The 27,231-nt window shown below is 36.1% G+C and overlaps 3 protein-coding genes across 8 annotated transcripts in view; 2 read left to right on the top strand and 1 right to left on the bottom strand.

Annotated features, from left to right (window-relative positions):
• The window catches only part of NF1 (neurofibromin 1), a 262,407-nt gene that overhangs the window by 46,342 nt on the left and 188,834 nt on the right, over window positions 1–27,231 (bottom strand). For all 5 annotated transcript variants that reach the window (XM_055577184.1, XM_055577188.1, XM_055577185.1 and 2 more), the window contains 4 exons: window positions 8,079–8,511; window positions 7,142–7,482; window positions 4,610–4,812; window positions 464–657 (listed from right to left, as the gene is read on the bottom strand). In XM_055577184.1, the coding sequence (XP_055433159.1) occupies window positions 464–657; window positions 4,610–4,812; window positions 7,142–7,482; window positions 8,079–8,511 (1,171 nt within the window). The remainder of the gene's footprint in view (window positions 1–463; window positions 658–4,609; window positions 4,813–7,141; window positions 7,483–8,078; window positions 8,512–27,231) is intronic.
• On the top strand, window positions 11,005–15,164 carry EVI2A (ecotropic viral integration site 2A). The gene is made up of 2 exons (XM_055577192.1): window positions 11,005–11,158; window positions 13,704–15,164. The coding sequence occupies exon 2, from the start codon at window positions 13,725–13,727 to the stop codon at window positions 14,421–14,423; it is 699 nt and encodes a 232-aa protein (XP_055433167.1). The 5' UTR covers window positions 11,005–11,158; window positions 13,704–13,724; the 3' UTR covers window positions 14,424–15,164.
• EVI2B (ecotropic viral integration site 2B) lies at window positions 18,322–26,652 on the top strand. 2 transcript variants are annotated; one of them, XR_008713169.1, is made up of 2 exons: window positions 18,322–18,450; window positions 24,177–24,746. XR_008713169.1 is itself a non-coding variant. In XM_055577189.1 (2 exons), exon 2 carries the CDS (start codon window positions 25,191–25,193, stop codon window positions 26,559–26,561), a length of 1,371 nt encoding a protein of 456 aa, XP_055433164.1. In that variant the 5' UTR covers window positions 18,339–18,450; window positions 25,178–25,190; the 3' UTR covers window positions 26,562–26,652. The 2 variants fall into 2 exon arrangements, 1 of the variants encoding a protein (XP_055433164.1); XM_055577189.1 differs by lacking the exon at window positions 24,177–24,746 and adding an exon at window positions 25,178–26,652 and having other exon boundaries at window positions 18,339–18,450.

The following is a 27,231-nucleotide window of genomic DNA, read 5'->3' as shown; positions in this document are numbered from 1 at the left end:
TACTGACACCTGTGGCATACAGGATACTAGAATGTACTATAATGCACTACTTGTCAGAAACAGTATCAGATTTTCAGTTAAATTCTACATGCAGCCATCCCTTGGTGTCCGTGGAGATTAGTTCCAGGACCCTCTGCATATATAAGTCCCTCACTTAAGAAATGGCATAGTACAGTTGGCCCTCAACACCTGCGGGTTCTGCACATTGAGGATTCTGTGGGGCGACTGTAACAATGCTATGGAGAAGAGTGCTAAAATAATTAGTTTTTCTCTAGTTCTGAGACACAGACTCCTATAGTTCTGAAGTGGATCAGGGATTAGGTGGGTGTCTGGCATGCTTTTTGAAAAAGGGAACTGTCTTTTCTATAGCTATATCCCTAGTGCAGTGCTTTGCACAATGTGGGTATCAGATTAATATCTGTACCAAGGAGGTACTAGATATATATTTGAGAAAACTCAATACCTGCCCAAGGCTCCCCCATATTTTTGCTTGAATAGATGGATACATCTGTTTCTCGTTTATGGTCATTGTTATCAGCTTATCAAGAATTGCAGTAACTCTCTGTCGCTTGGCATCATCGTTGTGCTTACAAAAACGTACTAGATTTGACAGCCATGGAGTCATGTACTCCAAACAAAGGTGTTTCAATTCAATACCTGGGGGGGAAGATTACATTATTAGCACAGATGGTCCACAAAAATGACATCAACAATTATTTCAAAATAAAAGATTGGGAGAAAAAAAGGTAAAAGGAAAAGACCATAACCTAGAATCAGGCCTGGAGAAAAGAGACTTGGCAAATATATTACTGAAGACAGAGATGAAGAAAGAGAACAAGCCTTAAAGAAAATAATCTCCAAAGTCATTAAGCCAATTTTTGAAAAGTTTTATCTTACTTTTCTCCCTTTTAATAGCTTCTCTTCTAGTTAAAAATTTTCTCACTTTATTCTCATTTATAAGGAATATTGGTAATCATAGGAACTTTGATAAACAGAGTATTATCATAAAAATGAAACTGATATCAATATACTGGTGTCTCACTTGACTTCTCCATAGGCTTTCAAATCTATGCAGAGATACTGTATGTAACCCATCCCAACTTCTCCACAAAAATTAGGGTTATGCTACATACAGAATATGTTTTTTTATTTATTTTTAATTGGAGGATAATTGCTTTATAATATTGTGTTGGTTTCTGCACACAGTATGCTTTGAATGTTTATTTCACTCAACATTTACTCAACATTAAAAATTTTTCAAGGAAGGACAATTTGTAACTTTTCATTTTGAAGTCACTCCAAACTTACAAAAAGATACAAAATTAATGCAAAGATTCCTCTATATAACTTCACCAAGAGTACCCAAAGCATTTGTTAATCATGTTTATATATATATATATGTATACACACAGCATGCTGCTGCTACTGCTGCTAAGTCGCTTCAGTCGTGTCCGACTCTGTGCGACCCCATAGACGGCAGCCCGCCAGGCTCCGCCGTCCCTGGGAGTCTCCGGGCAAGAACACTGGAGTGGGTTGCCATTTCCTTTTCCAATGCATGAAAGTAAAAAGTGAAAGTGAAGTCGCTTAGTCGTGTCCGACTCTTTGCGACCCCATGGACTGCAGCCTACCAGGCTCCTCCATCTATGGGATTTTCCAGGCAAGAGTACTGGAGTGGGGTGCCAGTGCCTTCTCCATATATAGCATAAAACCTGCCATTTTAATGTGTACAGTTCATAGGAATTAAGTATATTCACATTGTTGTGCAACCATCACCACTATCCATTCCAGAACATTTTAATCTTCCCAAATTGAAATTCTGTACCAAAAACATTTTTAATGGCCTCATATTATTTCATGATATGAAGATTACATAGACGAATAATGTAATTGGCTCTTCAGTGTTTACTTTTAGATTGCTTCAGCGTTTTGTTATTGTAAGTAATGTTAAGTGAAGCACAAAAGTATGGAAAATAAATCTCTGGCAACAGAGGTGATAACAGTGGTTACTCTTGGTGGGGAATGGATTGCCAGAGAGGAAATTTCTGGATGCTGGAAATGTTCCATATCTTGACCTGGGAGACAGTTTTGTAATGTATTCACATGTAAAAATTCATCAAATTATTTAAGATTCTGGCACTTTATTGATGATAAGATACACCTGTATTTTAAAAACCTAAATAAAGAATAATGCTATGATAAACATATGGACATTAATTCCTTAGGATAAATTCCTTAGGAATTATGAGTCCAAGAGCTGTAAACATCTTTAAGGTTCTCCATATCCACGTCCAAACTACTTTGTAGAAAACTTGCTCCTGTTAACAATTCCAAAGACATCAACACTGAATTTTTTAAAATCTTTCTTTGCCAACATAGGTCCATATAGTCAAAGCTATGGTTTTTCTAGTAGTCAAGTATGGATATAAGAGTTGGACTATAAATAAGGCTGAGCACTGAAGAGCTGGTGCTTCTTAACTGTGGTGTTGGAGAAGACTCTTGAGAGTCCCTTGGACTGCAAAGGAGATCAAACCAGTCAATCCTAAAGGAAATCAGTCCTGAATATTCATTGGAAGGACTGATGCTGACGCTGAAGCTCCGAAAGTTTGGCCACCTGCTGTGAAGAACTGACTCATTAGAAAGTCTCTGATGCTGGGGAAGATTGAAGGCAGGAAGAGAAGGGGATGACAGAGGATGAGACAGTTGGATGACATCACCGAATCGATGGACATGCGTTTGAGCAGGCTCCAGGAGATGGTGAAGGACAAGGATACCTGGTGTGCTGCAGTCCATGGGGTTGCAAAGATTTGGACACGACTGAGTGACTGAACAACAATTCTTTCAGTTTGAATTTCTTCAAGTTTGTTAGTGAACTTTCACCATTTCCTTTGCTTCAATCTATTACTTTTTTTGCTTCATAAGTCCTTACTCACCCAGAAAGCAATCAAACATTATTCCTCTTTCTTAAATGGTTCCAGTTTTTATATTCAATTCTTAAAAATAATTAGAACTTATTTTGGCATCATCTTGTGGTTTGGGGTTAAGATGAAGACCCAACTTGATTCATTTCTCAGCCTCATTTCTGAAGTGATATAATCTTCCCCCTATTAGTCTATGTTACTTCTTTATCAATATGCTTTTCTTAAAGTGATCTGATTGCTGATTTTTGAATACTCATTTTAATTACTGTTCAGTTCAGTCACTCAGTTGTGTCCTACTCTTTGCAACTCCATGGACTGCAGCACACCAGGCCTCCCTGTCCATCACCAACTCCCAGAGTTTGCTCAAACTCAGGTCCATTGAGTCGGTGATGCCATTCAACCATCTCATTCTCTGTTGTCCCCTTCTCCTCCTGCCTTCAATCTTTCCCAGCATCATGGTCTTTTCTAATGACTCAGTTCTTTGCATCAGGTGGCCAAAGGCTTGGAGCTTCAGCTTCAGCATCAGTCCTTCCAATGAATATTCAGGACTGATTTCCTTTAGGATTGACTGGTTTGATCTCCTTTGCAGTCCAAGGGACTCTCAAGAGTCTTCTCCAACACCATAGTCAAAAGCATGAATTCTTCAGCGTTCAGCTTTCTTTATGGTCCAACTCTCACACATCCATACTTGACTACTGGAAAAACCTTAGCTTTGACTACAAGCCCCTCTCAGTTTTTCTTTCCTTTCAATATTTTCTTAGCTGTTGTACCTTCAAGTGAAATGCATAGCATAATCATTTAAAGCTCTACCTCATTCTTAATCCTCAACTCTCACAGCAATTTTGAAGGGACTGAATTGAATTATAATAATCTGGTAAGAACTGTTCATCCAGGAACACAATACATGTGTCCATTCACTCAAACCTTTGTTAATATTGTCTTAATAAAGCTTTATACATGTCTTGTTTTGTCAGTTTTACATGTTTTCTTTTTAGAGTTATAATCCTACATCTCTTGCTGTAAAAATACACAGTGATCTGGTCTTACTGAATTTCCAAAGCTTTCAATTAACACAGAAAAGTCAAGAAATGTGTTTGAGTGTATTAAAAAGTTTTATGTATTATGGAGAGAGAAAGGGAGGGGAAGAAAATGTCAGGAAATAAGCTGGAAGAAGAGCAACATTTATATTACTACAGGGTCTGAAGATGGATAGACATAAAGAATAGATGTTAAATTTACATTTACGAAAGGCAAGTCAGGAGTTGACTCTGGACCTTGTATTTTGTGCCACTGCATTCTCCATGAACTATACATAAACAATAAAATCACAGTTCAAATTCAACCTGAAGTAAAGAGAAAATGACTACCCCCTAAAATCAAGGGGACAACATGGATATTTTACACATTTGGAATAACCTGCTAAGAAGAGAAATACGCTAATCTCAAACACGGTATGAAAACACTTTGTAAGTGGTGCAGAGACATAGACGATATCAAAATCTTCCCACTGTACATGTATTGCCAAATTTTTGTGGACTTCTCAATGTGATCTACCACAAAGTTTCTTCAGTAAGACAAAAAATAAAAATAAGAAATATACTAAAGATTTCATTGGCAAATTTTGAAATGAAAGGACTGTCTTTGAATCTTCTTAGAATTGTTGTTAGTATTAAAAAAAAATCATTACTTACTAGATTTGCTAAATCCAGAAATACACTCTTCCAAAAATTCTAAGGTGAGGTGTGGCTCATTGGCTGCCAGGGTCTTACTAATAGAGACAATAAAGAGGGTGTTGTTGGCTGGGATACATAAACCTGACGTCTCTAGTAACTGGCCCTCAATTTTTAAATTAAAGGTACAAGTTAAGGCACACAGAAGATTATAGGCAGCTGACCTAGGAGAAAACACAAATTAAGTTGTTTTAAACTTTTTTCTTATAATTTCAAAATTTTCATAACATACAACTTATGATTCTGTTACCAAGCATAGATTAACTATTTTAAAATTTTATGATCAATCAGAGGTAAGATTTTGTAATTCTATGGTAAATCCCAAATACCCCGCAATCATATTTTTTTAAAGGAAAATTCTGCACATAATCAGAAGAGAACTCTGAGGCTCCTAATGACAGCGAATATAAGGCCTTTCTAAAAGACATTCCACTGGGATATAAAATATGAGAATTTTATGGTCTTAAGATCAGTCAATATGAAGAAAGTCAGAATAAGGCATACCATATTTTCAATGAGGCCAAAACTCAAATTGTGGCTCCCCTTCTCACTAGATCCAGTTATAACCAGGAGCACAAGAAATGAGATGGCCCTTATAAAATTAGAATGCTAAAATCTTTCATTAGAATCTACCAAATTGCTTTCTAGGTGTCCTACAATTTATACTACAAACTAGAGGTCAAACAATTTTTTATTATAATTAAGTACCTCCCCCCACGTGCCATTTTTTCCTTAAATGAACTCCTACTATTATACATAAAAGCGCTGAATTAAAATAATAAAGAACACACAAACCATAATATATATCCAGGTTCCATCAGAACCAAAGTCTTCCTTATAAATGTCTAAAAATATACTTAAACAATTTAGGAGACAGCTCAAAAAACTCAATTTTTAGATTTAGATTTTTCTCCCCTATCCAGCAAAACAAATGGTTTGCTCAGTGAATTTCAGGTTTTCCTTACCTCTGAACTTTCATCATGCTGGTATATTTATGTAATAACCACACAGGGGAAAAAGCCACTGAAATATAAGTCTGCCTCAAGGCTTTTTCTCTGGAACAACAAGCCTCAGCAAAAAGCAGAAGCTGTCAGTTTGCTTTATTTCACAAGAGAAGAATACAAGTTCATTCAAGCTAATAACTGTTAGAAGTCTGCTAGCACTCTTCTATGAGGAATTTGGAACTAGAAATTCAAGACAGACATAGCTCCATTTTCCTAAAATGAAAATATTAACCTCATTGTTTCTAAGTTTGTGTATCTTTTATTAACTCCAAGGAATTCTGAGTGATGCTATTTTGACAGTGACTTTCACTGTTATTTCAACAGTTATAAAGAACTGGGATTCCTCAAACTGGGAGTAGGTGTCACAGACTCCTCTCAGATAATGAAAGGTAAGCATACGTGAAATTTTGTGTGTATTTTCTGGGAGTTCATGGACTCCATGAGGACCGTCCAGGTAAAGAAATCTTGCTTATTTATTTTCCTGTTAAATTATGGAGGATGTGGAATTCTAAAAAGCCCATTTATAAAACTTGAGCTATATTATACCCTAGGGAAGATTTTCCAAAGCCAAGAATTTATATCTGTAAAAATCTGATAGTCCCAAGGTACTTGGGGCAAAAAATTATCTTAACATGTAAAGGAGAGGGGCAGAAGAGGGAAGTGGTGTGGAGACACTGGCAGAGAGAGGAAAGGGTTGGGGTGGGGGGGAGTTGGGAGGAAATATTTGTTAAACACAAACTATTTGCTAGATGCTATGCTCTACTACCACACATTTATTAAACTTTTGTAAGTTTACAGGAAGGCAGGGTTACCTTTATTTTTAAAAAGAGGAAACTAGAGCTCATCTGCAGAACTTCAGTACCTTGACCAAAGTCATACAGAGCAGCAGGTCTAGATTTAAACCAAAACTCCTGATGCCATAGGCCCTGTCCTTTCCGCATTCATTTAGATACTAAACCTAACCAGATCCAATTATAACTCTGCTCATCTGACATTTATATTTGTCTTAAGCTTTCTTTCAAGAATTTTGTTAAAGTTACACAGTTGCAGAAACTACGTAATGTTACTGAATTACTGAACATTAAGCCTTCCTTTTCAAATAATGATAATCTTATTTGACTGCAAGGGAGCTGAATAGTGATGTACTTTTAAATATGGGAAAAATTAGAGAATTCAGAAAAGGAGAAATTTTACTTAGAAGTAGACTTTAAAAAAAGAAAACAACTTTTTTTTAAAAAGAAAAACAAGCAAACAAAAAATCCCCACCAAAATGGCCATGCTGTTATGTTTCAGATGAAAGCCGAAAGAACACTGGTTTGGTATAAATCACCTTATTCAGATTTACATAGTTCATGTGTTTACCTACTTAGAATGCCTGCTAATAATTTATAGTATTAAGGTAGAGGCTGCCTTAAAAATTTATTAATTGATCTCATTTTAAAACCAACAAACTTTAAATAAGATTGAAATGAGTTTTTAAAAAACCTACCGTAAACTAGGGTCTGAACTGCCTAAATTAAGTAATGCAATATTGAGTAGTGTCCCAGGGACGTCTTTTGGCCGAATCTTGGTGTGCTGGGGAATGGAGTCTGGTTGCGACAGCTCCCAACGTGTCCGGATGTGAATGATAGACTGAACAATGGCATCACACTCCTGGTGCATGAAGGTGAGCGGCGTGCCCTGGTTTGCAATAGTTAAGGTGAACTGGTTCTCGTCCACCAGGCAGATCTCTTCAATTTCTGAGGCATAATAGATATCATTTAGAAAGACTGATTGCCCTAGGACTTTTGTTCGCTCTGCAGAGGTTACTTGAACAGCAGTAGAACCAACCTGGAAAATGGCAGCAAGAGGGTAGAGTAGAAAAGGATTAAATTTCATTATGTAGAAATCTGAGAGGTTTCAAAAACCAACCAACCAAACAAAATACCATGTTTGCCATTTAAAAAAGAGTTACCACCATTATATATTCAAACAGGTTCAATAATAATTGTGATAAGTGCTGTCAAAAGAAACTGAAAACATCAGAAAAAAATTTTTAGTTTTTAAAAGCTTGAGATCCTATGGATAATTACAAATTTAATCCTGAAGGTTCACGTTCATCCTCTGCTAAAAAGCATGTAATAATCAAAAGAAATCTCAATAGGTAGTTCCCACTCCTCATATATTCCTGCCATTTGACAGATACGCAGCAAACCGCCCACTCTATACTACTCTCCTGCCTCCAATCCAACCTGGAAATTATATTAAGTGTACACCTCTCCAGCCTTCTTCAGGACCTCCATGAAGACAGAAGGCTCGGTTTTCCTCCATCTGGACTTACTTTACATTTGCTATACAGTACTACAGGGACCCTGGGGAGTCTAGTAGATTGGCTGGTTAGTCAAGCAAGGCAATGAATCACTTACCTAACAGGCAGTGAAACTTACTTTAATAGACACCTTGGTGTCTTTGTGAGCTAGCTTGAGAGCATTGTGGAAAACCTTCAGGTCCTCTTCTAAAGCCAAGGTGGCAGCGGGTAGTTTCTGCTGTTCATGCTCAATGTGCTCAGCCAGTTTCCCAGGACAGTCTATGAAAATGAGTCTTTTGCTGCCTTTGAGGCCAGTCAGTAGCCGCTCATGATACTTGGTATATTCCCTGACCCAGGAGTTACAGTTATAGATATATACTGCAGAGACATTATCATAAGCAAAGCCAGGAAAAACCACAAACCACTTGGAGAGAAAGTCTGTTTTAAAGCGATTGCTAGGCCCAGTATGGGTAAGGTCCACTACAATTTCATATGGCTTTGCATAATATGGCTTTAAAGTCAGCAAGACGTGGTATATCAGCAAATCACCGTTGATTTGACCTGTTTTGAACCTAAAGGAAGATGAAAAAAAGGACACAAATCATTAACCATTTTGAATGAATATACAGATGCTACAAATCTACTTTAATCCTTTATTTTCTGATTAGTTTTCTAGAGAAAACAAACTATAATATGAAACAATTATACAAAGTCTGGATCCATTTTTTTAAATCACTTGTTCTTAAGACACTGAGAAGGCTAAAGTAAAATGCAAGAGACAAATCCCCAGTTCAAAATCTGAGCAACAACAGCAACAACAAACTTGTCTACCATAGTCAAGCAAGGAGGAAGGCAACGGACATTGGTCGGTTGCTTCTAGGCACACCCAAGTTCCCAGGTGAACTCTTTGGGTGGGAATAACCCACTTGGAGCCTTGAAGTAAACTGAATGAATTTAGTCAATTCATTTAATCCACCATGACCAGAGAGAATGGTTCAACAATGATCATGTGACTCAAACTAGGACAACCAGGGCCAAATAGGCCCAATTCAAAGACTTCAGCTTAAATTGTTGAGAACTGAGATCTTTTTCTTCCCTGATGTTTATAATTAAAGGAACATATAGCTCTGAGAGTTGTTAGCTTGTTTACCTTATGATATGAATGAAAAGCCTGCCTAAAAACTGAAGAAATGGAGCAGAGAAATGACAAGATAAACTGGGGCCCCGGCCATTTCTTTTGAGTCCTAGAATTTATTCCTGTACTATTCAGTTGTGTGAGCCAATACATCCCATTTTTTTGATTAAGTTGTCTATGTCATATGTTGTCTACATTCAAAAGAATGCTAATCAATATGAGTAGTCAAAAGAAAGACCATCAGAAAGCCCCCAAATACAGTACCAGAATTTCAAAACAAATCAACCTTATATTAACTTTGGCCCAACGTTCTATACTTGATGATTCTGGTGGTACTACAAACTAAGCTAAAACAAATATCCTTTCCTAAGAGTTTTAAATCTTATTGGGAGAAAATAAGATAAAAATATGACAAGTTAAGTCATCTTAAAATTTTAAAAAGTATTTCAAGAACAAAGAAAAGATATGAGGTTAGTATGTAATCACTTGTCAAAGAAACTGCAGAGAAAAATACTTTTGTAAAGTTCAAAAGAGGGAGAAATCAACACAAACTGGGTAATCAGTGAAAGCTACATAGAAGATGCTGAAGTGGGCAGGAGGAATTTCACACTCAACAAGAGCAGGGAATGGCAGGCCTCATGGAGAGAGGGAAGGAGGGGGAAAAATAGGCAACTAGATGTGCTGAGGCAAGAATCAGCTAGCTGAGCTAGAATGGAGGATTCATGTAGAGAAATTTTAAGAGAGAAAGCTGGAAAAATACAGAATAGCCAAATTGTGAAGGGACCAAAACTACTCAGGGGCAAAACTAAGGGGCTCAGATTTCCTCTTAAGACTTTGGTATTTCTTGGAGGATGTTCTGTGGCACACCAGCAGCAGAATCAACTCTATGCCTCATTAAAACACAGTTTCCTGTCCTAGCCCAGAACTACTATATATGAATCTATGCAGTGGGGCCTGGAGATTTTCATTGTTTTTAAACAACCTTTTCATCTGATGTTTATGTGCACAAACATTTCTGAATTGCAGCTGCAGGTGTTAGGGAGTTATTTGACCACATTTCTTTAAAAAGAAAAAGGTGATATGATCACAGGAAGTGATACATACATATATAAGAAGGAGTTGGGGCTAGTGAAAAAGATATTATAGTAGTCTAGGTATGGTTTAATAAGCATCTAAAATATACATAAGGCTAACAGTGAGAGAAGAAACTGATCTAAAAATATGAAGAAAGGATCAACATGATTCAACGTCTTTATCAAGGCTGAAACAAAGGATTTGAATTAAAAGGACTTGCTGTATACCAAGGCTATGCCATAACAAAGAATGTTACCACCCTGAATAAAAACAGAGATCACAAGGGGGCAGTCACTTTGGGGGAAAATTGAAGTCCATTTTAGATACATTGAGTATGAGGTCCTGACAGGACATTAGAGGGGAGTGTGTGTGTCTATATACACTACACTTAGACTATAAGAGATTTTTTTTGTCTCTTATAACCTAAGTTTACTAGATATTCTCTCCAAACCACTGTTGCATTTCCATACTTTGAAATGCTGGTTATAAACATTACTGTTTCTATTATTTGACCAATATCCTGGGTCTCCAAACTCATGTTATCATATCAGTCTGTGGTATACAAGTACAATTTTTAGAGAAGATTTTAATGCTCAATCTCAGGGGAAATGTTATTTTCTGTTTTTCTGAAAGATACTAACATAGCATTTGAAAGTATATAGCAGACATACATAATAAGCATAGGGTCAAAAGGCATTAAACACAAAACCCTCCCTACCCTGGAGGCGGGGATTTGTCCTACAAAGCCTCCTGTCATGCCGTGGCCAAATAGACAAGTTGGAGATTTTTTTTCCCCTGTGACATGTGCTTTAGCTGCAGTGGAAAGGAAATGTGTCATCTGTGGTTAGTGGAAAGCTAGCTGTACATATCCTTTTTTTTAAACTGCAGAGTTAGGTTCAGATTCTTCAAGTCTTTTCTGCTTTAAATTATTTGGAAGCTGTGCTTCAAGAAAAGAAAAGAAGTGGCTTATTAAAATCAGGTTATAAGATTTTGACCAAGCATTTTGTAAGGTAGGTCATATATATGGCTTTTCTTATGCCTTTTCATTTATAACTTCTTACAGATTAGTGTTTGAGGAAATACTTTCGAATCTTACTAACAAAGTAGAATTAGTAATGGAACACGTATGCTGTTTTCTTCTCTGTTCTATTAAGTAAAATTTAAGTAAGAAATGGCAAGAGTTACCATCAACACAGAGCTTTAAATTAAGATTAAGTAGGATTTGATTTTAGTCTCGAGTGAATTGTAAAGTTTTACCTGTTATTAAAATAAGTTTAAAAAACAAATTTCTCATTACTAATGTCTAGGCATTATAAATTTTATTGAAAACTACCAGAGATAAAGGAAAATTTTCATAATATAACCTGGCCTCCATTGCATAAATTAGAGATGTAGAGACAGCTCTCTATTCTTAGGCATTTGTAAGGATTTCAAAGTCTCATTTTTGTTAACGGTTTGTTTATTTGGGGATGACAGTACATCTGGCTGAAGACAATCAACAGCAGGCCTATTATTTATCCTGTGGTGAGCACTGCTAAAATGCGTACAAATACTATGATACATATTACACTAATGAACTAATGTGACAAGAATAACTTGCTTTAAATCATTTTTAGCATCTCATGGAGAAGTCCAGTCTAGTATAAAAGGCTGGAAATTATTTGCTAATCCAATTTAAAGTCTTTCTCTTTGTGGAAGAATCACAAGTACTTCCATAAATCCAAAGATTTATGTCATTCAACTTAAAAATTGAATTCAAACACTATTATAGACAAGTCAGTGCACAATCTTTAACTGTCTATAAAAATTATAATCCGAAAAGTGATCTTACTTCTAGAACACATAAGAAAGGGGTTTTTTTTCCCCTCCATATTATCAATAGGAAATATTACTTCAGAGGTTAGTTTCTAGTTACCATTGTTTATTATATGCTACTTTCATTTGTATAACAATATGTCACATTTGTTATTGTCAAATCAACTATACTTCAGTTAAAAAAAAAAGCATGAGTAGCAACAGTATCTGTGTCATCTGGGAATTGGTTAAAACTCTCAAGTCCCTCCTAGACCTATGGAATAAATCTGCATTAAAAACAAACTCACATCCATGTACTTTTAAGTTTGAGAAGAACTTATATATAATAGGCAAACGGGCACTTTTATTTGGTATATCTCAGGAGATGGAAATGGCAACCTACTCCAGTAACCCTGCCTGGAAAATTCCATGGACAGAGGAGCCTGGTGGTCTACAGTTCATGGTGTCGCAATGAGTCGTACATGACTGACTGACTAAACAACAGAAGAATAACCTAGTTTTTGCTTCCACTTCCCTATTCATATAAATGCAAACAATAAAACACTCTTATAAATGTGGCCCAGACAAACTGGAATACTATTTTAAAAGAGATAGCTCAATAATGGTAATGAATCTTTCCTTGGCTTACCAGTACCTAGAACAGATATGCCAGTTGCATTTAAATCTTCAGTCTTATGATGGATAATAAAAATTAGGAACAGAGTTTTCCCCTTTGTGGACTGGCTTCCAGCGAGCTCAGACCCAAAACCGACATTCCACTTTTTCATTTATAGGTTGAGACTCTTATGATCCGCACTGACTTCCCACTTGAGCCTGAATCCCATGATCCTGATGTTGTATTTCTATTTTATTGTATACCTTATTTTTAAAGATTATGTCAAAATATTCACAGAAAAATTCTAAGCACAAATAATAATGAGAAAGGTCAATATCTTTTGTTGAACTTTTGAGATTATTCAAAAGAAACCTGCCTCTTTTCCTCTGTAATGCCAGAGGTTTGGGATGAGAGAAGTGGCATGTCTTTGCTTTCAGAAAGCCACAGTAACTCAGGGGCCATAGAGGTGAAGGAAGACCCATCATCATAAAAGAGCTTTCATGAATACTGGGAATATATTCCTAAGCACTAGCTTTAGTCTAAACTTCAAGATAAACACCCAGGAAGAAAAAAGAACATCTTGAATTTCTACTTGAGGTCCATTTTCTCTTGGTTGCTACCACACTTCCCTTTTCCTGAGCCCCCCGCAAAACTATTTGCATTTTCTTCTCATACACGAAGAAAAATGTCACATTTCTCCTTTACTATACAGATGGGTGACTCATTTGTTAGAGGATGGGGAGTTTCTGCAAGGAGTTTCCTTAAATGGTAAGGAAAAAAAAAAGGAGGAATCAAAAAAGTAAAAGCAGAAGTATGTGACTCAAAGCTAAATTCTTCTAGCATGCTCAAGAGGGAGGAAACTCTTAAACCAGGGTATTCAGTTTAACAATGATTAGTAGTTATCTGTAATGCTACCTTCTAACATTTAAAAAATAAGAGAAATTAAATTGTTTATAGGTAGCCTAGTAGAAAAAAGATCAGTTTAGAAGGAATTCAAACAGGAAAGCAAATGTCAGGCATGAGTGTGATTATAGCTAATTGTAGCTAAAACTTATCAACTGTCTATCCATCTTTTAATGACAATTACCAAAACTAGGAACTATTATTCTTTCACAAGTTAACAAATTATATTTCTGTCCCTACAGATTACCAGCACACTCACAGACATGGGACACACGGGACATTACCTGCATCTTGCCTTTCTGATGACAACAGCTTTTTCTTTGTCTCCTGGAACAAAAGCAAACTATACCCATCTGTGGGATAACAATACTGCTGTCTTGGATCCAGATATTCACAACAAGACGGACAGAAGCCAAAATGAAAACTTTAACATAAACCCTAAAACTCCTGAAGCAGATAAAAAAGATAATTCTACAAACATGCCTGAAACAGAAACATCATCTCACATCACGTTTTTAACTCCTAAATCTGAACTGGAGCTTTATGTATCTTCTGTGGTCAGGAACAGTCCTCCAACAGTACAGAACATTGAAAATACAAGCAAAAGTCACAGTGAAATTTTCAAAAAGGGTGTCTGTGAGGAGGACAACAACAAAACGGCCATGCTAGTCTGCTTAATCATAATTGCCGTGCTCTTTCTTATCTGTACCATTCTATTTCTATCAACTGTGGTTCTGGCGAACAAAGTCTCATCTCTCAGACGATCAAAACAAGTAGGCAAGCGTCAGCCTAGGAGCAATGGTGATTTTCTGGCAAGCAGTGGTCTCTGGCCTGCTGAATCAGACACTTGGAAAAGAGCAAAAGAGCTCACAGTGCCCAACCTAATGATGCAATCTACTGGAGTGCTCACAGCTACGAGGGAAAGAAAAGATGAAGAAGGAACTGAAAAACTCACTAACTAATAGATGCTTTAGTGAAGAAAAATGCAAAGTAGCAATGAGAAAGTTTCTGGGGTAAAAATGAACTCAGTTTGACATTTAATGCCAAGGTGTTGGACTGAAGGTCTAAAATCTGCCATGGCTGGCCTTGCTTAGAATCAAGCAAGTGAGAAAGGAAGAAGTATGCGTGCTTACTTAATCATTTTAACTGTGTCTGACACTGTTTTAGAAAGAAAATAATAAAACGACCAAGCATTCAAGGAAGGTTCTAAAGACAAGTTGAAGAAACTGACTAATAGAGTTAGAAAGAGACAATTTATGAGTTTTTCTTGTTCAGCAATAGTAGTTACATGATCTCTGTCCAAATGTAAGTAAACTCTGAAGAGTTTCAGTGTGTCATTTGAGGCTATTTCATGCTTTAACATCTAACAGAAGTCACATTCCTAATGCATAGAGTTGAACTGTATAGTTACATGGTACTTTCTTTGCTGAATGAGACAGAATCCATACCAGTTCATCTATAAACACGGCTAATGTTATGGCAGATGCTTTCATCTTTACATGTGGTGTACATAAGAAAGTCGTTTTCTACTATATTTAATTAAAACTTTAAATTTTGTATAATAAATTAAGATGATAGAATAAAAGTGACTATGTATATCTGCATTCCCTTTATTATTTTAGAGAATACACAGCAAAGATCAATAAGAAACAGTACAACTGAAATAGATAAATGTAAAACATATCTTACTGTTTAACTGTAATGGAACTCTATAAATATTGCTTATGGGATTTTTTTAATAGCAAATATTCAAAGGCTGATTAGTTTTTGGACTTTGAGAGTGCCAAATGACCTAATACACCAATTTTATTTTTTTACTATCCAATATGACATGAGCAAAGGAAAGATGTGTATATGTGTGTGTGTTTGTTCTACTTTGGAAAACAGGATACTCAGGTAATTGTTGAACGTTTAAAGAAACTGGGTTCAAGTAAAATAGTGGCTTACATTTAAGCCAAGACATTCATCTTCAATTTAATATATTGCAAAAATTGCTCTGAGAGACTTTCCAACTGTCCACCAAAACTGACACAGAGCATACTTAATTAAAGACCAGGCCAGTCTTAAAAATCTCATCCCTTGTCGAGCATTTATTTTGGGAAATATGCTAGACATTTAAGGAAACATTTATATATATGCATGTTTTTATTTTTCTTTTTTACAATTCAATTTGCTTTGACAAATGTTTACACATGTCAACACCTTTTAACCAACACATAGAACATTTTCTCAGAAAGTGCCTTTAGGCCTCCTTCCAATCTCTACTATCTTCCACCCACTAACAACAGCCATTGTTTTCTTTATAAAATAATTTGAAGCATAACTGCTTTACAATGTTGTGTTTGTTTCTGCTGTACAACAAAATGAGTCAGCTATATGTATACATATACAACCCCTCCCTCTTGAACCTCCCACTCACACCCTCAATTCCACCCCTCTCGGTCATCACAGAGCACCTAGCTGAGGAAACATTTTACATATTTATATATATTTTTTCCAAGTATTACTGCAATTCTTTCTAGGTTAGTAATTCGCATCCTGACTGAGATTCAGAATCACCTGGAGAGTTTAACTCACCCATGCCTAGGTTACACCCTTCCTCCTGATTTAAATGGAATGAGCTCCAGATAGAGGCATTGATAATTTTTGCATAATTCCCTAGATCATATTGCTCTTGGTCATCAGATTAAATTTGTAAAATTTCCATTGCTCCAAAGATCTAGGTAGGTTACAGTTTTGTTTTTTTTAAGGTTACTTCTTAAAATGAGAGAGGGAAAAAGAGCATCAATTTTATTATCAATTTGTTACCAATTTATAAAAAATCCATTTCCCAAATAACAAATCATAGCCCTATTATTCCAGAAAAAGGTAAACATCAAAAAAAGGAAAAAGGAAAGCAAGAGAAAGCTCATGCCCATTGTGGTTGTAACATCAGGTTATCTTTCGGAGAAGGCAGTAAATGCACACCACTCCAGTACTCTTGCCTGGAAAATCCCACGGATGGAGGAGCCTGGTGGGCTACAGTCCATGGGGGTCACTAAGAGTAGGACACGACTGAGCGACTTCACTTTCACTTTTCGCTTTCATGCATTGGAGAAGAAAATGGCAACCCACTCCAGTGTTCTTGCCTTAAGAATCCCAGGGATGGGGGAGTCTGGTGGGCTGCCGTCTATGGGGTCGCACAGGGTCAGACACGACTGAAGTGACTTAGCAGCAGCAGCAGCAGGTTATCTTTTGAAGGGTAAAAAGGTTTGATTTCAGATTTGAAATGAACCTGGGCAGAGCTCCCATTTTGTGCATATCAAAAATCTGAGACTGTACATGAAAACAGTGATAACACAAAGCAGTCCTTGAATCAAGAAACTGAAAACAAATGACTGTCTTTTTAAAAATAAGAAATTAACTAGGCAACTACTTTCCTATGCAACACATATGTTGAACATCTTCGCACAAAACAGAAAGCTCCTATTGCAGAAATATTTAAAATTTATCCCTCACTATCTTGGCTATTTAACATGCGTCCTCAGACTGACAACATCCAATGGTAGCTCATGAAAGTGGTTCCTTTCCAAACTTAACCACTGTTTAAAGATGACAGGTTAAGATGTGTTTTGAGTTCTAAAGTTACTTTTGAACAAGGATACTTTTCTACCATTGGGTGCTATGGTCCACATGCTTATTAATTTAGGGATTTAAAAATAGTGAAGCAAAAATTTATAGCACATTTAAAAATTACGTGGCATACTTTATATTATATTGGGTTGACCAAAAAGTTAATTTGGGTTTTTCCATAACATCTTATAGAAAAACCCAAACTTTTTGGCCAATTCAATATATATAGCAAATTATATTCTATAAAATAAGTTTATAGCATATTTTTTAAAAAATCTCCTTTTTCTGCCAAGTTATAAGTGCCCTAAAATTAAGAACTAGGTCTTAATTATCTGTGTTCCTCAGCAGTGACCAGGGGAAAGCAGTGCATGGTTTAATGCTTACTACATCTACTATAATAGGTGTGATACTAGGCACTTTACATTTATTTAATCCCATAATACATTTATAAATTAAGAATTATGATCTCCACTTTTCAGATGAGAGAGTCTAGAAGGTGACATGCTGAAAGAAATGTGTTTTTACACGGACTCATACTCTTCTCAACATACTTATTAGTTAACTTATTTAGAAGATGATTCCCAATTTATTTTTACTTTGCGCTGACAATTACCTACTTTGTGGGTAATTAAAGAGTTGTGGACTTGAACTTAAAAATCATTTAGGAAACTATTTGGAAAAAATTAATCATACTTTTACCTGGGTTTAGCCTAAATTATGTAAGAGGAAATAACATTTACTGGCTACCGACTGTGTGTAAGGCATTTATATATTTTATCTTATTGAATCCTCTCAAAACCTAGTAACAGAAATATTCCTCCAGAGGAGGAAACGGTGATTCAGAAGTACAACGACTTGCCTACGGTCACACAAGTAAACAGGACACATCATTCATTTGTTATGAAAAGAAATCTCACTATGGGTAGTAACCTGACTGGCAGTTTTTCCTTATATAACTTTCTCTCCAAGGTTCTATTTTAAGTATTTAAACTATATAATCACATTACTGTGTGCTGCAGTCCATGGGGTCTCAGAGAGTCAGACACGACTGAGCAACTGAACTGACTGAACCACATTACTAGAGAGTCTCAAATGTTTACTTATAAATGTTAATTAAAAGCACTCAAATCATGTAGCTCCAAATTGTGTTTCAAATTAAGCTCTGTTAAAGTAGTACCTTCTTAGTCATTTTGTGGCTTATTGCACTTCCGGAACCAACTATTGATAAACTTCCTCTTTCTCTACAGAACCTATTTCAATGTGCTAGAGGATCATTTTTAATCTGAACGGAACCACTTTTTGCTTTCTTAGCCAAAGCACCAAAATGTCCAGTTAGAACAAGAATTTAGCCTTCTGCAAAAGAAGTTAACAGCCAAGGTAAGACAATTTCACATAGGCAATCTGGTTTGATCTTTGTTTTATATAAAATTTACTTTTGTCTGACTCCTTGTGACCCCATGGACTGTAGCCAGTCAGGCTCCTCTGTCCATAGGATTTTCCAGGCAAGAATACTGGAGTGGGCTGCCATTTCCTTCTCCAATTTTTAAAACTAAAATGTTATTATTGTTTTAAACTTAAAGTCTGATAGTCTAAAGGTATCTATAACAGGTATTGTGGTTTTGTTGCATGGAATTTTAAAAATTCAGTGTTGAGCTTGCCTTCAGAAAAATTTTCACCTAGGTTTATGTAATATAAACCCTTTAAAGTTTATTCAATCATTATGTTTGTTGACCTCAGTTCTGTAATTAAAAGAAATAAAACTACATCCATGGCAGATAAAGCTAAGGGTTGGAAATAAAACTAGAATTCATGAGCGATGGCTGAATCTACAACCCCAAAATACCAACTGTTAAAAAATTTTATTTTCTTTATATGAAAATTTCCTATATATAACATAATCCATAGGTTTTAATTCTTTTTATTTTTTAATCCCCTTCAGTTTTCATAGAAAGAATGGTCACCTTCATTTAAAAATAAACAAAGGTGATTAAATGAGACACTCAATGATTATTATTAAATACGGTTTTTTACACAAATAGAATTTTAGTAACGATGATGACATGAAAATATTATCACTAATTTTTAAAGCTAAGAAAAAAACTGCTATGGTAAAATGTGTGGACATATACTCATCACTACATATTTATGTTACATATTATCTGAGTCTTTAGTAAGCACTATAAAATAGATGTGGAAAATAAAACTCATAGAATAGAAAGTTGCTAACCATGGAGAAAAAATGTTTTCTTTGAGTAACTTGGACAATTGCAAAGCGAATATCCTCCAAAACAAAAATTGCCAAGAGTTTATTTACATAGACTCGTAATATCATAGAATGGTAAATTCATAGTGGGTAATATCCGACTTCAACATTTCATAAAGTACTTATGACTTTCTTTTATAGAAGTCCACTTTGGATTTCTTCTAAGTAACTTACAGAAATTAGTACAGAAAGATTTTTATCATTTTTTTGGACAATGCTTATCTATATATTTTTAAAGAATCTGTTCCAAATGTAGGGTTTAATAGTGCCTGTGTTTTCCAACTAATCCCTATATACTTCCACTCAGAGGGAAATTATGAATTCTGAGTAAGTCTGAATTTTTTAAATGAAAATCTGATGCCTGTCAATGTCCAATCTTTAAAAGTCATCCCAATTAAGCCAGTTTACAGGCTAACTAATCAAAACTCCTATAATTGTTTTCCTAGTCACAGGACTAAAATGGTTTTCTGGTAGTTCTTGTCCAACCTTTTAAAAAGCTAACTCCAAAAGTTACTTACATTATCTATTCCCAGAGAGTTCATATCTCTCATCCTCCTCAAGCACTCCTGTTTCAGAATTTTACTCTGAATGAAATGGAAGGAAAGAGATCTTATGCATGGCTGATGATTTCTGTATCAGTGCCACTACTTACGAGCTGTGACACTTGAGCAAATCATCCAACTTCTCTGTGTCTCCGTTTTATCTGTACCGTGACGATAACATCACCTTCCTCACTGAAACAGGACGGTGCCAAACATCTGGCATGTACTTAGTAAATGGTAGCTATTTTTGATAAAAGATAGTCATCAAGTAATTCCTATCATAGTTCAAAGTTAATTTCCCCTTGCTGCTTTTCGTCAAGATACAGAATTGCTGTCTTCTTCCTTTTCTGGTTTCATAACTTTACTAGCAGGAGATACAATACCACTAAATTTTAATCTATTATATCTGTATTATAACAAAGTAACTGAAACTCAGATGTTATTTTTTTGATACTGCTACCTATATTTGCCTTATCTAGGATATGCCCGCCAAATCTCCTTGATTCTTCTTTAAAAGACAGTAACATCTCTCTTATCATATCCAACTTAGCATCAGTTTTACATGCTAAACTCTTTATGTACTTATGCATTAAGGGGACTCCTACTTTAATTGCGTCTCAAATGCTTAATTAAAACAGCTGATGTTTTTCTTCTTTCTAAAATTTTTTCAATATTCAGGAAAAACAAAGAACCAAAATCTGAGTTAAACCTCAAGAGTCCCAACCTAAAATAATGAACAAAATACTGCCATATAAAGGTAGACAAATTCAGGGTTTGCCTAAGCAGCAGACTAGGGAAATTCTAGAAAAAATGCTATATAGATTGTTCATAGGTTATTTAGAGTAATTAACAAGTAGCTTCTGAGTGCCAAAAAACAGTCAGGGGCGGGGGGGGGGGGGGCAGGGGGGAGTAGGGAATCTTAAGGATGCTTAGATAGGAGTCCTGAAATGAAAGGTAAGTGAGTTTGAGAAGATGGGTGATCTCAGGCCTGTCCTCCATTTTGAGAACACTGTTTCTCTGCTGATTCCTGCATCTGCAAAGACAGAAAGCAGCATTCTGTAGTTCCTTCTTTCATCTACTCTGGTCTTCTCCCCCAATTTCTAATTTTGTTCGCTTTAACCTTCTACCCTAACTTCTTGCTAAATACATAATCACTATTTGTTCTTCAGCCTTTTATTAACTTTTCTTTCTTTCAATACCTTCTCTAATCAATTTACCTCCCCATTCCATGTATTTGCTGTTTATCCTTTGTTTGGCTTTATTTTTATCTTTTGTGTTATTTTTTATTTCTTTGCATTCCTTTTTCATTTCAATGTAGCCAACATTTTCTCCTCCTTTTTACTCCCTTGCCCCCCCTATGATTCTTTCTCTCTACCTTCTTCTCCTGAAGAAATAATATTGGTATTTCAGGTACACATGGCCTACATATATATACATATACATATATATATATCACGTATGTTAAGTAACTTTCTGCACTGGTAATAACACTGCCCTCACTGTCACTGAACTAGAAAAAAAAGTCTGTTTCTTCACTATACCTCTCCCCCTCATTTACTCTTCTTTTAAATCTTATTCCTTTTCTCTGGACTATTCTGAATTGCTGTAGCAGAATTCTAAGACAGATTTGAGCATTCCAATGTAGCAGACCCTAGGAGGGTACAGCTAACTGGAGAAAGGGGTAGGATAGGTAAAAAAAGAATTTGGTTTTAATACTGCTGTAACCCTTAAATGACAAGTGGAAAATCTCACACACTTTAAGGTCCTATGACATTCCTATTAACAAAAGAGGTTATACCCTATCAAAATTGACCATACAAACTCAACTGGGCTTATAATTATGTTCCTATCTGGGTTCTTTCCTTCTCTAATGCCTTTTTTTAGCTAACTGAAAAAAGGAACTGTGAAGGGTTTTTAAAAATTTTAAGAAAAGTCACAAGACACATTCTTGGCTGAAGATAATTCATGGCCTATGTTTTCCGTTGCTCTGGATGGCATTTTTTAGAAAACTAAAGTGAATCTCTAAAGAATAACACTTTCTAATAAGGCATTCTTTGGGGAAAGGGGTAATCTGTAAGAACAGTAGGTAGGAACTTCATGGATGATAACCATGTAGAGATGATTTAAATTTCCATATTTATGCCAAAAGTTTCAAAAATTTTCCATAATTTAATAACTCAGATTTTACCTCTCTGCTTACATTCTAACCATCTGAATGAGATAGTCAGATAACATCACTGACTCAATGAACATTTTGAGTAAACTCTGGAAGATAGAGGAGGACAGAGAAGCCTCGCGTGCTACACAGTCCATGGGGTTGCAAGGAGTCGGACATGACTTAGCAACTGAACGACAACCAATTACATTCTGGAAGAAGTATTAATAAACAGCAAAAAACTGAAATGGAAAAGAAACCAAGAAGCCCAATTATAGGTTAAGTGTTTACTGAGCTGCTAACACATACAGCATTCTGCTGTAAAGAAATCAACATATAAAAACATGAGACAATTTGGAGTAGCAGAAACAACATATGCTTTAAAATCAGATGGGTCTGTGGGTATAAATTCCCTATCTGTCACTAATAGTGACTTTACATTTGGCAAATTGCTTAACACATTTAAATTTGTCTCTTTATCTGTAAATCAAAGATTCCTCCATCTTTCTCACAAAATTATGTAAAAGTTAAATGAAATGAAGTATGTAAAACACCTGAGACGGTACAGCACTTAGGATGTTCTAGATAAGAATTTGTCTTTGTTACTTTTTGCCTTCTTCAAAGTCCTTTAAAATCTTATTTGAGGTGATGGAGATAACAAAAAGAAAATGTGAAAAGTTAAGAAATAAAAAACAAACACAATTATTTGAGAGAAAAGAAGTGTGAGTCAGGTACGTATATGAAGAATTATCCAAGGAACCATAAAGAGAACAAGAACGAGGGGGAATACAGGGAATGGCTGAGCTCTCTGGGCTGTGCTCAGTCACAGAGAATTTGGTCTAAGAAGGGAATTTAAGCTGAGGTCTGACAGATGATGATAGATTCACAGTTAGGCAACCAGAACAGGGAAGAGAGTGGTTTAGAAAAAAGAACACACTCTCAGAGGGTGAAGAATAGCATAATTAAAAGTGTCTGCTAAGCAGAGAAAAGTGTGTGTTTAGGAAGTATGTAAGATGAGGAAGAGGCTAAATGAGAAGTTTCAGTCATGAGATATGAGTCTGGACTGGTAAACTCAGGCCACAAACAGAAAACTCCGTTTAGATTTTTACCTCGATACCAATGGGGAACCCTCAAGCAAGGGAGATGGTGAAGGACAGGGAAGCCTGGAGTGCTGCAGTCCATGGGGTCACAGAGAGTCAGACATGACTGAGCGACTGAGCAACAATAAGCAAGGGAGCAATGACGTGATAAAACTTGGTTGTCGGAAGATTAATTCATCAGTAGTGTGCAGGGGAACTTAAAGGAGAAATATTTTAAAATTAAAGCTTTAAGTATTACAGAGAAATAAAAAGCAGGAGACTACATAGGAAAAAAAATCACATTCCTTCTCCTCTACTAAAATAGGGTAATTTATCATCACTATATACAAAGTGGTAGAGGAATAAGCAATGAAAACCACTCAAATATGCTAAAAAAGTCTATTTCTTTGCAAAATTGAGGGAGTTCCTCATCTGTTATTGTACCTTGCCACCAGGCTTGTACAGACCATCAAACCTCTCTCAGATTGGCTTAAAAAATCACAGAGAAACTATAGTTTCAAATCATATTGACCAGGATTTAAAACCCAGAGATTTTCCTTTCCTTAATATTAAGAAATAACCAAATAGTTACCATTGTGTTTAAAGATGTATGAAACAAGTATTACATACAGAGCTGAAAACTAACCTTACTTTAGAGACAAGACATTTGAGACCAGGAGAGATTAATTGACTAGTTATGGTTAGACACATCTTTAGGCCACAGAAACAGAAATGAAACTTGAAAAAACTCTTCAAGTTTTAGCATCTGCCACATCCCACAGGTAACCCTACCCCACAAACTTAAACACATGCCTCATTTTCCTATGCCTGCATGTTGTTCCCCTGGCTGGAATATTTTATTTACTTAGTTCTTACAGACCTTTCAAGATTCAGTTCAAGTTTTACTTCTCTGAGAAACCTTCCCTGAAGCTCTCCCAGGCTAGCTTAGTTCCTCTGTGCATCTCCTGCATACCTTTCTGAGAAAACTTATCGAATTAGATTTATTTACTGTTTCTACTACTAGAAAAAAAAATTTTTTTTAATTTTGGTATCTCCTAAACCAGAACAGAGCCTGATAAAAACATGGTGCTAATCAATGAATAAATGAAGTAGCAGCAAGACTACTTCCCTCAACCAGACTCGAAGAGCATTTCAGGACTGTCAAGTATGAGTTGAATTGAATCCTTTAGAAATGTGAGATTCTAATATAAAGACACTGTCCTGGACACTGATACAGCTGCAAAGGTTACTTAATAGGTCGTGGGCATGAGAAACTCACAAGGGTAATACCATTAGCAAGAACAGAAGTCAGGAGAAGGGTCACTTTTAAGATGAAGATGAATTCTGACTTAAATATGCTGAATTTGCTGATAGTGAGATATGTACATGGCAATGCCCACCAAGAAGTCATACAAATGGAACAAGAACTAAGGAAATTTAGGCTAGATACACAGGTTTGGGAGCTAGAGGTTAAAGGTGAGAGGTGAAACCTGATAGATTCAGGATTAAGAAAAGCAGTGAAGAGTGAAGACAGAAAACATATCGAGTACTGTATTTAGGATGCAAGAGAAAAACAGGAGCTAGTGAGATGAATATGAAAGGAAAATGACCCCAAAGAGCTACTCGAATAGCAGTGAAGGAATAATCAACGGTGTCAAATGTGATCAAGAGAGAAAAAAAGAAAAGAAACCACTGGATTAAGTAATAGATGGTTACTGGCGCCCATCGAGGCAGCAGGATCAATGTATTTCTAGCAGGAAACAGGGGAGAAAGCAGTGTGCACACAGCTCCAGCATATGGATCCCGTGCATTTGAGATGCGTGACTTTGCAACAAAGGGCTGCACTGCAATAAACCCACAGGGGCAACAGTGCCAAGTACAAACCTTCCCAAAGAATTACGAGAGATCACTGCCTTTGGGGTCCAAATGTCACGTGATAAGTTACAATATAGTTAAGAGCTGTTCATGTTAGCTGGGAGTGTATCAAGTCTAAATTAGCAATGATAAATACTAAATGATACCTAATTATCTTTCTTTTTTTTATTATAAAACTACTGGCAAAAAGGAAACATTCTGAAATGGATCTCAAGTATTTCATCTTAATTTTGTTTTGTGGACACCTGAATGATACTTTTTTCTCAGAGACAGAAGCAACTACAACAGAGAGGCAACCACAATCTACTTTATTTAGACCATCAATGCCATATATCTCGGTGAATTCTCAGGGCACGACAGAGAATCCTTCAAGTCAACCAACACAATTCAACAACCTATCTTCTGGACAACCAATAACAACTGCCAAAATTGCTGCTGGACAACCAACACCACTTGCCTATGCTTCTTCTGGGAAACCAGCAGCACATACTTCTCCTGGACAACCACTTGTCTATAATGTCACCAGAAAAACAATGCAAATAGCCAACACCTCCTCCCAAGGAACAGCACTGCCTGTGTTTACCTCTGCCATACAGCTATCACCATCTGCCTATTCTTCTACCAGACAATCACCACCATCAGTTTCTACTCCTACTCAACAACCATCATCTACCCACACCTCTTCCAGGAAATCAATATCCCCGACTGTTCATAATATATCCATACAACCAACACCAACTGTCAAAAGTTCACCTAGGAAGACACCAGGATTCAACTTCGAATTTAGCCGTACAACAAATATCCCAAAGGAAGCCAATTATGCTTATTCAATACCAGCCATATTAATTGGTGCAATTCTGACTACTATGTTGGTAGTTGTACTCATGATTGTATTATGGCAATGTTTGCGAAAACCAGTGTTAAATGATCAAAATTGGGCAGGTAGGTCTCCGTTTGCTGATGGCGAAACCCCTGACATATGTTTGGATAACATTAGAGAAAATGAAGCATTCCCAAAACGTTCATCAGTTATTTCACTTATGGTCTGGAAACCAAGCAAAAGTGCACTTTTAGCAGATGACTTAGAAATTAAGTTGTTTGAATCAAAGGAAAACACTGAAGATTCTAACAATCCCAAAACAGAGAGAATAAAAGATCAGGCAAATGGTACATCAGAAGACAGTGGTGATGGATCAACAATCGGCACGGCTGTTTCCTCTTCAGATGACGCAGATCTGCCTCCACCACCTGCTTCCCTTCTTGATACCGAAGGACAGGAGGGGAACAAATCCGAAAAACCCACGATGATAACTGAATCTCCGCATCCAAACGATTCTGCCAATCTCCCAGCATCTCTAGATTGTCTCAATCAAATCTCTGAACATCACAATTCTGAATCCAAACAGTCATTTCCACCTCCCCCTGACTCATTTAACTTGACTGTGCCACCAGGAGATTTTATGAAAAACCAGGAAGATTGCAACAATGAGATCCAATGTCAGGAATTTCCTATTCCTCCTGACTTTGATCAAGATCTCATTGAATCTCTGCCACCCCCACCTGCAGAACTGTAATAAATATTACTACTTGCTTTTAAACTGATCTTCTATTTTTCTCAAAGGACTCCAATATTTTGTTTTTCTTAGTGTGATAAAATATATTAAATGGCAATTGGTAGCCAATTTTGATTTTTATTCAGGAACTACCTAAAATCTGCTCAAAGCCCATGTATATAAGTGGAACTTATTTATGCCTATAGGGCTTAACTTTAATGTATGGTATATTTTACAAATGTGGATGGTATGTGTATCAATAACTTAACTATTTTGGAAACAAGTAACATACATATACTTATTATTACCCAATAGATATGTTTTTCCTGAAAAGCTGTGTATAAAGTTACCTTGGTTAAACTTTATTTTTCCATTTCAAAATTTGAGGAGGAGTGTGTCTGAGAATTTAAATGCATACACCAAGTTTTAAACAAAACTTTAACTTTTAAATTAATACCTCAGGTACTAAATAAATATTCCAAGGTTGTGGGGATGAGAGATTAAAACGCATGTGTTTGAGAATAAATTTCCTTTTAGCTCTCATTGGAAACTGAAAGACAAATATATTAAAACATCATACTGGGGAGTTGAGCTGGGGACACTTACCCTGAAAAAAATACAGGCAGGCCCATAAAATGTAGACGTAAACATTTTCCTATTTTGTTGGGGGAGCACAAATTTTAAAACTAGC

The sequence above is a fragment of the Bubalus kerabau genome, chromosome 4 (genome assembly GCF_029407905.1).
Source record: "Bubalus kerabau isolate K-KA32 ecotype Philippines breed swamp buffalo chromosome 4, PCC_UOA_SB_1v2, whole genome shotgun sequence".
In the NCBI taxonomy this organism is placed as follows: domain Eukaryota; kingdom Metazoa; phylum Chordata; class Mammalia; order Artiodactyla; family Bovidae; genus Bubalus; species Bubalus kerabau.
Note: the sequence above shows the minus strand (reverse complement) of the source record. Positions and strands in the feature narration are given on the sequence as shown.